The following is a 10,801-nucleotide window of genomic DNA, read 5'->3' on the forward strand; positions in this document are numbered from 1 at the left end:
AAGAAACCCACGTCTCATCTGATGACTGTTATTTACATCAGGAGCAAGCCACGTCTCATCTGATGACTGTTATTTACATCAGGAGCAAGCCACGTCTCATCTGATGACTGTTATTTACATCAGGAGCAAGTCACGTCTCATCTGATGACTGTTGTTAACATCAGAAGAAAGTCACGTCTCATCTGATGACTGTTGTTAACATCAGAAGAAAGTCACGTCTCATCTGATGACTGTTGTTAACATCAGAAGAAAGCCACGTCTCATCTGATGACTGTTATTTACATCAGGAGCAAGCCACGTCTCATCTGATGACTGTTATTTACATCAGAAGCAAGACAGTGAGCTGTTGATGAAGCTGCTGTGATTTATTGACTCTATGAAGATCGATAATATAACTACGATTCGCATAGCAAGAGTGAAAGCATATCCGACAAAGTGATATGGTTGGAGAATGTAGAAACCGAGGAGCCACGTTCTGCACCAACACAATGATAGAAGTCCGCATGCAGCCCCCAGTGTGGCCACACATTCTTTACACGTGCTTAAACCAGGTGACCAAGTAACTCAAGTGGCCTTGCAACAATAGCTACAAGGCACGTTTACACTGTGATTAAGTCGTTTCAATCAACACCTAATTAATTTGCCTTTAAAAAACCTTACTCTGGTGAAAACAAAACCCGTAATGGTCCCGGTGCGGGACACCATTGTACAGGGAGCAAATATTACACCGATTGAAACACGAAGTACTGAGGTACCCCAAATGATCTATACCTGCCACTAGAATCTTTCAAGACTTGATCGTAATCCACCAATCAGAAATTTAATTGTTGACGTCATTGACTCTCCACTTTTTACTTTTTTCTCTAGTGTGCATCTGTTCCGCAAGGACTTTTACCACCCAGGACTTGTGTATGAACAAACACACCTGGTTGCTAGGTGTTCAAACATATATAGAAGCCCCCAGATAACGACGAGTCACCGTTAGCTGTGATTCTTCAGGACAAGGAGCAGAGCAGTCTTCTCGACAACAGAAAACTATCAACCAGCAAAATGGCCAAGCTCATCCTGGCTTCTGTTTTCTGCATCTTTCTCCTGGTCAAAGGTAAGTCGTGTTCTGTGAACTGTCTGATGAAAAAAGGTGTATATTATTTTCGCCAATGGAAAAAAGTTTCTGATCACTTTTGCTCAAATGCAAAAGGTACTGACCTTCAGCCAAAGGGCGAAACGCTTTCACCAGAAAACGCTTTCAGATTAATCCACATTGATTCCCCTTTTTTTTCTCCAAATTCTTCTTCTGCGTTTGTGGGCTGAAACTCCAACGTACACTCGTGTTTTTGCACGAGTGGATTTGTACGTGTATGACCGTTTTAACCCCGCCATTTAGGTAGCCATACGCCGCTTTCGCGGGAAGCATGCTGTGTATTTTCGTGTTTCTATAACCCGTCGAAATCTAACATGGATTACAGGATATTTTGCGTGCGCGCTTGGTCTTGTGCTTGCGTGTACACACGAAGGGGGATAAGGCACTAGCAGGTCTACACTTAAGTTGACCTGAAAGGTTGGAAAAATCTCCACACATCTCCCACCAGGCGCGGCCGGGATTCGAACCCACGACCTTCCGCTTTGGAGGCCGGCGTCTTACCACCAAGCCATTGCGCCCGTCAAATTCAAATCGAGGGGACCTGAGGCCTGGGCTCGTATTCTTGAAACAGCTGCAACTCATATACCGGCCTGTAAAACCACTTCCGCTCGATAAGTCCGCTAAGTGTTATTCATGAAACTCCGGTAAAGACTTACCCGGGTTTTTCCGAGCTGTAAAGTTAGAGGACCCATCCCCCTCCTCTAAAACCGTCAATTTTGAATAAATCTTGTTAAAATATTGTTTGTAGATTTATGTCCCTCATGGACACACATTGGTGTCATTTAAGCACCAATGCATTGCGGACAAATACGAGATACCGCTCGCGAAAGATTTCAACCGATGCTCGATCATACCGGCTTGTTGTGAAAGCGTGCTAGCGTCTTCTTTAATGCATTACAGTGTCCGATTCTTTTCAACTGATTCCGTGGTCGAACGGTTCTCTCGTTCGCCTGATGCGTGATTGAGTCGAGTTCAAATCTCCATCTGCCCGTAATTCTTTTTACTCTTTGGCATTTGTTTATTTTTGTTTATTTTCTTCATGTGCAAAAGAGTACGTTATAATAGCAAAATTGATTTAAAAAAATAATTTTAGGCAGGAATGTTTTTGTTTTTTAAATCTTTGGTTAACATGATATTAGTTTATTGATAAAGTTTGTTAACTTAACCCATTTGTGCCGGATTTTTTTTTTAATGAAAGTGCTTGAAATGTATTGCATTTTATTTGGAAACAACTATGTGATAGTTAAGTTTTTTGGTTTTGGGTGTTTTTGTGATTTACAGGCTGAAATATGTGCGTCCCATATATAGGACGCTAGGATTGAATGGGTAGGGGTTTTTCATGACTCAACATATGAAAAGTAGTTTATTTCTTTTTGTTTATTCAAATAAAACAAACAATAAATGAACAAATTATAACAAAAAGAATGATAATTCTTTTAACAGAACACACTTTAACCAGAAATGTAGGTGGCTAGGAACACGTTAACCAGAAATGTTGGCCGTCAGGAACGAAAATATCAAACGAAGGGACTAGCATGGATTCAAAGTATCAGATCAGTCTTAGAATATACCATTTTGCTTGCTTTCTTTCTACAAAAGTGTTGCATGCACAAGTTGTAGCTTTGACAAACACTAGATCAGTCACTCTGTGTGAAAGTCCTTGAAGCACCGGTCATGAACTGGAGTCTGGCACTTGAGGCACTTGTGGTGAACTTGTGCTTGGTCTTCAAGCAGCAGTGGGAGCAACGCAGCTGAGTAGGCCAGGGTGTGATAAGATGATCCGTCCTGTCAAAGCGGACTGCTGTAGGCAGCCTCTTGTCCAGGGACGCAGGGCGGCCACGTCCGGCATCAGGACGGGAACGAGCTCGAGCAAGGTACACTTTGGCCACGGCTCGCCGGAAAGCCAAGAGATCAAGACCTTTCTCTGAAGATGTGTCGGTCTGCCTGTATAGGTGCCACGCCTGCTGAATAGAGAGGTCAAGGCAGTACATGAAGAGAGGCCACCACCATTTCTTGCTGCGGATGCTAACTCGGTACTTCTCGATGTTCTGGTCCATCCTGTCCACTCCTCCCATCGTTCGGTTATAATGTCGGATGATCATGAGGAAAGGCTGGGGAAAATCCACTTTCTTTTTCTCTGATCTTGACCAGCGGCGTGCTGTTTGGACTGGATGAATGCCAACTTTGTTGGACACAACGTTGACAATGTTGTTGTCATTCCATCGGACGACAAGCAATCCAGAGTTGACATCTGTGGCGTAATCATACGTACCACGCCTCGTCTTCTTCGTTTTGTTGATTGACTTCACAGGGCAGTCTTCAATTCGGTTGCAACGGATTGTTCCGGTGCACGCGATCTGCTTTGCGCTCAGGCAGTCGACCAGCTTGAGAGAGGTGAATAAGTTGTCAAAGGTCAGGTGAACAGACTGGTCTTCCTGCATCTCTGCTATCAGGTCGATCACAACTGATCCTCCCATTCCCAACCCAGGATATTCAGTCTGCCTTCCTCTGGCTCCCTGGTATGGCTCCAGCATGCTGATAACCTTGTGCACATTGAAGGTTCTAAAAGAAAACAACAACATTGTGCTTTCAAGTGACTGACCAAAAACCCCTACCCATTCAGTCCTAGCGTCCTATATATGGGACGCACCTTCAAAGACATGGAAAACCAAACATATGAGCTTTAGGGAAATTCTGAGACACCGTGTTATAGATTATGTATAGATCAACATTTTATCTTCTTAGATATCATCAAAAAGTTTAAAACTGAAAAAGATGCTTGCTTTCCTTTGTGAGGTTGTCATTGTTGAGCAACATCAGCAGCTGAACCGACAAAATGGCTGCACTGGTAAACAAAAAAAACAGAGGGAAGCTACACATTATTTTTTAATTTTCAAGTTTCACTACTCTCCCTTGACTTAGAAATCTTTTTTAAAATCCAAAACTTTCAAAACTTTAGTATACAAACCAAAAAATTGTAAGCGTCCCATATACAGGACGCACGGCTTAAATGGGTACATGTAAACATTTGATTAAAAACATTAAATAAATAACCATGAAGAAAGATGCTTCCCGCTTAAAAAAAACAAAGGTGAGAGAGAAAAAAACCCACCTAAAATGCGGTAGCAGCCACCTGCATGCACCTGAGATTAAAAACAAAAAAATAAAAAAAATAAAAAGGGTCTCCCCGTGTTTTTATTTCATTCAGTTTGTTTGGGTAGTTGCAATTGACTTTGAAACTGACACGCTGGCTAAAACGCTGCAACATTGTGTCCTTCAAAGTCAAACTGTCGTTTAACTACCGCCCAGTATTTATTTTTACTGCCCAGTAATTATTTATTTTCCCCGGTATTCATGTGTGTCTAGCGGAAGGCCGGCAGCTACCAGTTGGTTATTTTTAGAATTGAAGATTCCCGATGCTTGCTCTTCTCTGAGCACGCGTTACCGGCGTTTTCGCCGGCGTGTCAGTTTCAAAGTCAATAGCAACAACCCGAACAAACTGAATGAAAAATAAACACGGGGAGATTTTTTTTTTTTTTTATAAACCTCAGTTGCATGCATGTGTACATGGTATAGGACATAGTAAACGCCCACCCCCCAGTTTTGACCAGTGGACTAGTAGACAAGAAAAATAAATAAAGATTATTCAGTCTGCTGTTATTGTTGTTTTTCAATTGTTTCCTTTCCTTAAACATGCTTCGGGGATTGGACAGAAAAGGGTTTCTGGAGTGGCTAGAGAATCGCAATACATTTTTGACAGGGAGGAAAAAGAAGAAACGAAAGCTTCATCTTTGGTTTAAACATAAGTTTATTTCAACAAATGTTACAATCATGACATGTATACAAAAGACACAGGTAACAGCAACAAGCTAGAAGCTTATAGTGGTGTTCCTGCATGGATATTATAACGTAAGGCGGTAACGGCTGAACAATTTGTCTAAATAAACCAAATTGGAAATCCAAAGCATCATCATTATAATCATCCTCATCTCATTAATCATCCAAAATTATCATAACATACTAAACGTTGCATAATCATTATAAAGAAAGACAGTAAGAGGAAGGAAGGAGGGGAAGAAAATGAATAAAAAGAAGAGGGATGGGTAGGAGTTGTGCAGAAATTAAAGTTGTTGTCCGGCTTGTGTGTCCGGCTTGTGGAGCATTGATTCTGACTTGCCCAAAGCGGCCTGAACGTCCAATGAACGAGTGTACGCTGGAAAAAATGTTCCTGTTCAAATCTAGAGAATACTGTCTGTCTCCATTTAGAAGGTGGGGGAGGTGAATACTGTGGTTAGGGAGGGTATGTATGGTTTCTTGACGTGCTTCGCGATAATTTGGACAATCTAATAGGAAGTGTTTTACGGTTTCGGACGGAAATCCGCAGTCACAACATGCATCTGTAGCAACGTGTCGTCTCACTAGATCGTTATTAAGATCACTTATATATAGCCTGAGCTTACAGTGAATTGTTTGTGATATGCGATCTCCAGAATACCAATAACACGGCGGACTTAAATCGTTCTTTGACAAAAAGTGCTTGAGGTACTTACTAAGTTTTATGTTGTCTGGTAAAGAATTCCAGAGTTGTGTTGTAGATAGGAGAAATGAGTTTTTGTATAATTCAGTGTTAAACGATGGAACTTTCCTATCTAAAGGTCTGCGCTGGCGATATGGATTATTAGTTGATATCAATGGTGGCAATATCGCAAGTAAGTAGTTTGGCACTTTACGGTGTACAATCTTGTGAAATAATATCAATTTTTGACGTTTACGCCTCTCTTAAGATGAAATAAAGCCTGACTCGTCGTACATTTGTTGATGGCTTGTACCGCGGACTGCTCCAACAATGGTCTTTATCTTCAAAGCTTCATCTTTGGCGGGAAGTGATGTCTGAAGAGGTTGATTTTGTGTGTTAGTGTGTATGTGTGTGTGCGTGTATGAGTGTGTGTGTGTGTGTGTGTGTGTGTGTGTGTGTGTGTGTGAGAGAGAGAGAGAGAGAGAGAGAGAGAGAGAGAGAGAGAGGGGGGGGGGGGAGTTTTGTGCAATAACGCATCCTTTGAACACTTCTATGACAAATGACCAACATATCGTTTTTCTAGCTAAGGACCCGCTCCTGCCAAGGGTATAGTACCTAGTAAACGCCCACCCCCCACTTTTGGGCAAAACTGGTACATAGGGTGGGTGGGCGTATACAAGGTAGTTAACGGTAATATCATGTTAACCATCAATTTTAAAAAACCTCATGATCATTCTCGCCAAAAATTAATTTTTTAAATCAATTTTGATATTACAACGTACTCTTTTGCACACGAAGAAAATAAACAAAAACAAACAAAATTAATGACAAAGAGTAAAAAAAAAAAAAAAGAGTAATGCCTGATGGCGATTCGAACTCGACTCAATCGCGCATCAGGCGAATTCGATAACCGTTCGGCAACGGAATCAGACACCAAACCCTCGCCACTGTAATGCATTAAACAAGACGCAAGCACGCTTTCGCAACACGCCGTTATGATTGAGCATCGGTTGAAATCTTTCGCGAGCAGAAGCTCGTATTTGACCGCAATGCATCGGTGCTTAAATGACACCAATGTGTGTCCATGAGGGACATAAATAAATATAATAATAATAATAACGGGCATTTATAAAGCGCCTTATCAAAAGTTCAAAGCGCGGGACAACAATACATGTATACAAAAATCATACAATCACTGTCAGATTCAAACAACACATCATGCACATCTCACATCCCCAGACTCTATACTAAGGAACTATCCGTAGTGTTGTTGGAACAAGTGAGTTTTCAAATTGGACTTAAAAGATGAAATGGATGGAGAGTGACGTAATTGAAAGGGGAGTGAATTCCATAACTGAGGTCCATAATACGAAAACGTGCGGAAGCCATGAGCCTTGCGTTTAAAGCGACCTTGACAGAGAAGTCGAGCATCATCAGAAGAACGAAGGGTGCGAGAGGGAGTGTAGAGAGAGACCAGTTCAGAAAGATAGGCAGGTGCCGATTCAGAGATGATATTGTAGCAGAAGCAGGCAGCTTTATACCTAATACGTTCAGATACAGGAAGCCAGTGAAGTTCTTTCATGAGAGGAGTGCAGGGTTGTCGATGCTGTGCTCTGAAAATGAGACGTGCAGCAGAGTGTTGTACTTTTTGCAAGGGTTGGAGAGTGGAGTCAGGGCAGCCTATGAGAAAGGAGTTGCAGTAATCTAATCTGGACAGAATGCAGGATGTAACGAGAGTTCTAGTGGCATCAACAGTGAGAAATTTTCTTATGGAACCTATTCTTCTGATCTCAAAGTAACATGTCTGACAGACTTTTTTGATGTGTTGTTTCATTGAGAGGTGGGAGTCCATGATGAACCCAAGATTCCTAGCACTATCAGAGAGAGAAATGTCACTAGAACCTACTGTGATGGAGGCTGGAAGGGAAGTGGTCGAAGAGGAAGCTCCAGAGAAAAGAAGAAATTCAGTCTTGTCATCATTTAACTTGAGCATATTGTTTGTCATCCATGATTTAATATCTGAAGTGCAGTTTTGGAGAGTGTGCGTCACCGCTTGGATTTCTGTAGGCTTGCATGCTTGTTGGAGTTGTGTGTCGTCTGCAAAGAGGTAGTGATTGACTGCGTGTTGCTTGATGACGGCAGAGAGAGGAGTGGTGTATAGTACAAATAAAACTGGGCCTAGAACTGATCCCTGGGGAACGCCGAAACAGAGAGGAGATGGAGGAGATGAGAGATTATTGACAGACACATACTCTACGAACAATATTTGAACAAGGTTTATTCGAACTTGACGGTTTTAATGGACAGTGTTGGTGAAGTTACTGACAGGTAGCGACTTTACAGGAGGGGGATGGGTCCTCTAACTTTACAGCTCGGAGACAACACGGTAAGGACTCACCGGTGTTTCATAAATAACACTTAGCAGTTGGCGGACTTATTGAGTTTTACAGGCCAGTATATGAGTTGCAGCTTTTTCAAGAATAAATCTTGTTCAAATATTGTTTGTAGAGAGGAGCAAGCATGAGGAATCTCCTAATAACTTACTGGCCTAAGACTGAAAGCCAGACATCAAAGTAAGGCTCACCTAAATGACGATTGAAGAAGTAAGTAATCCAAATTTGAAAACTGAAGCATAACAGCTCGAATAAGCACAAATTCAGCAATCATCCTCATCGCTTGTAAAATCACACACGCAGTCTTTTTGGCGAATGCCTCCGACAACCGACTTGGGTCACCGACTAAAACCGGCCGGTAACTACACAGTTTCAAATGCATTGAACTGCACAATCTCTGTAATTCGTTGTCTTAAGCAGTATTCTGAATACAAAAGCAGACGTTTTATGGCGCGTTTACCAAAAATACAAAAGGGGACTCGTTTCGCACATGAATTTGATGACACGATTTGCGGTCGCTGAAGGTTTGGCCAGCAGAAAACAGGCACCCGCAGAGTTTGTGTCAAAAAGTGGTGTTTTTTAATGAAAACGTCGGAGTAATGGGATAAAAAGCTTGCACACTTCGTCCTAAATATCGTGCATATTTTTCTCGGGTAGATTTTCAGGTATTACCTCCCCAAAGGCTCGGTAATAGAGGCTCGGTAATACCTGAAAATCGACCAAAGGGAAAATATGCACGATATTTAGAACTCGGAGTGTGTAACCTATATATATATATATACCAAACAAAATTAAATAATTGTTTCTGATAACAAGACCAAATAAATAAAGTCGGTAGAAACAGTCTTATTTTTTTATTCATTTTTTTGTAACCAAGGAGGGTGTGGCTTTTTATTGGCCGGAACTCGTGCGAGCTGTGACCCCTGGATTTCGTAGAAGAGTAGTTTTCTTGTAAAGTCTGCAAAATCGAATTTTATCATTTTTACTTTCTTTGTAAATGGTCAAAAAAAGTTCTATACTACCCGACATAAACAAAACTGGGCAAATACGTGTAAGGGCAGATCTTTTGATGAGGCCGTTAGGCCATCCATTCCCTTTCAAGATTCAACAAACATATTGATTTTACATAAGTTCGTGGCTATACAAACTCTTGTCTCTAACAATGACGTAATGACATGCTGAACAATGTAGATGTCATTCTGATTTTGTTGTTGATTTCAACGCGGGAACCTTGCTTTTGTGGTTTTGTAACTTTTAAATTTTTTTTTTTTTTTTTTTTTTTGGGGGAGATGTGACTCGCTGAGTCGAACTGTTCATACGGGACGGAGCATGCCTTTAAACCGTCAGGGAATTACTTTAAGGTACTAATGGTTTTCGACGTCATTAATCCATATTTTTAGACAGTATTTTGGTAGGGTAAGTGGAGTATATTGATATGAAGCAATTTAAGTAAACCATGGAAGGTTCGTCTGCAATTTGATAAATAAAGCATAATTAAGATAATATTCCTCCACGCACGCTGTTTCTGGTTGGTTGCATTCAATGCCCACAGTATCTGCCTACTGTTTGTTTTATGACGGGTAGTATAGATTGAATCAGTGTTTTTTGTGCATGTGTGTTTCTGATTGTTTGTTGTTGTTGTTGTTGTTGTTGTTGTTGTTGTTAGAAAAAAGTCGAGGTTGTTGTTGCGGACAATATTCGTACAAAAGTTCATCTGGGCTATGAGTTGGAAATGTTATATCATGTTTAAAAAATTAATTTCTCACGCAATGGTGGAGAGTGGACTGGTGTTTAGAGTACTTAACACTTTTTTTGTATAATGACCTGTTGATATCAAGATTAATCAGTCCAATGGCCTTTCCTTTCCTAGCTGATTCTGACCAAATGTCTGCACTCTGAATTAAAGCGTTCACTTTTGAACACACTTTCTGTAACTATAGTTTTGAACACATATTTCACATAGCACAAAAGTATCACATGGTAAACATAGTGTTTCATTTAAGCGCATGTTTGCCATGTGCTAATTGTTGCTAGTAGAACTATGATATATACCACGTCGCACTGTGTTCAACACTGATTACAGAGAGTGCTTTCAAAAGTGCAATACTTCAGCTTAGAGTGTGAGTTACCCCTCCAATGTCGTACTGTTGCAGGTACAAACGCCTTTATTGCACTTGGAGGCGCGTGTGTAGTAGGTGGTGCCACCGAAGCTCAACAGTGCGACAACGCCAGCGACCAGTTCTGTCAGGAGAAAACGTGCCGTGAGTAATTAAAGTACATAATTCCTATGTAAATCTGAATGTAAATTGCCATAGGTTGTTTCCGCCTTTTACACGGAAAAAGAGCAATTTCCCAACTTGAACAAACACGAAAAAACAGCCTGACTTCTTTCCTGAGTTCAATCGTATACGGAAATAATTTCTCAGATTGAAGATTAACTACTAGAAAAGTAAGGTGGTTTGGATTGGATCACTCAAATATTCAAAAAAGCAATTTATGCCCGAGCTGAATTTTACATGTAAGCCTGCAACATTTAGAGTCCTTTGTTTTTATTTTTCTGTGAATGTTGATGCTATTGTACACTTAAATTATCAAAACAAATTCATTTAAATTCCCAAAATGCGGACTTCCTGGTCAAGAAAAATGTCGAGTCCCTTTGGAAAAGTCACGGTAATTAAAAGCATGGTCATACCAACAGTCACACACCTGTCTACGAATGTACCAGACCCACACAAGGATGTTTTGACGGAT

The 10,801-nt window shown here is 40.9% G+C and overlaps 1 protein-coding gene and 1 long non-coding RNA gene across 2 annotated transcripts in view; both read left to right on the plus strand.

The window, feature by feature from the left end:
- The first annotated feature begins 935 nt into the window (after positions 1–935).
- The window catches only part of LOC138948194 (uncharacterized), a 41,154-nt gene continuing 31,288 nt past the window's right edge, over positions 936–10,801 (plus strand). Inside the window, exon 1 of the mRNA XM_070319697.1 lies at positions 936–1,102. Within this exon, the coding sequence (XP_070175798.1) occupies positions 1,051–1,102 (52 nt within the window). The 5' untranslated portion in view covers positions 936–1,050. The remainder of the gene's footprint in view (positions 1,103–10,801) is intronic.
- LOC138948196 (uncharacterized) overlaps positions 10,202–10,801 on the plus strand; it is an 11,003-nt gene continuing 10,403 nt past the window's right edge. Inside the window, exon 1 of the long non-coding RNA XR_011449923.1 lies at positions 10,202–10,311. This is a non-coding gene — a long non-coding RNA (uncharacterized lncRNA). The remainder of the gene's footprint in view (positions 10,312–10,801) is intronic.

This window comes from Littorina saxatilis, linkage group LG15 (assembly GCF_037325665.1).
Source record: "Littorina saxatilis isolate snail1 linkage group LG15, US_GU_Lsax_2.0, whole genome shotgun sequence".
NCBI classification, from domain to species: domain Eukaryota; kingdom Metazoa; phylum Mollusca; class Gastropoda; order Littorinimorpha; family Littorinidae; genus Littorina; species Littorina saxatilis.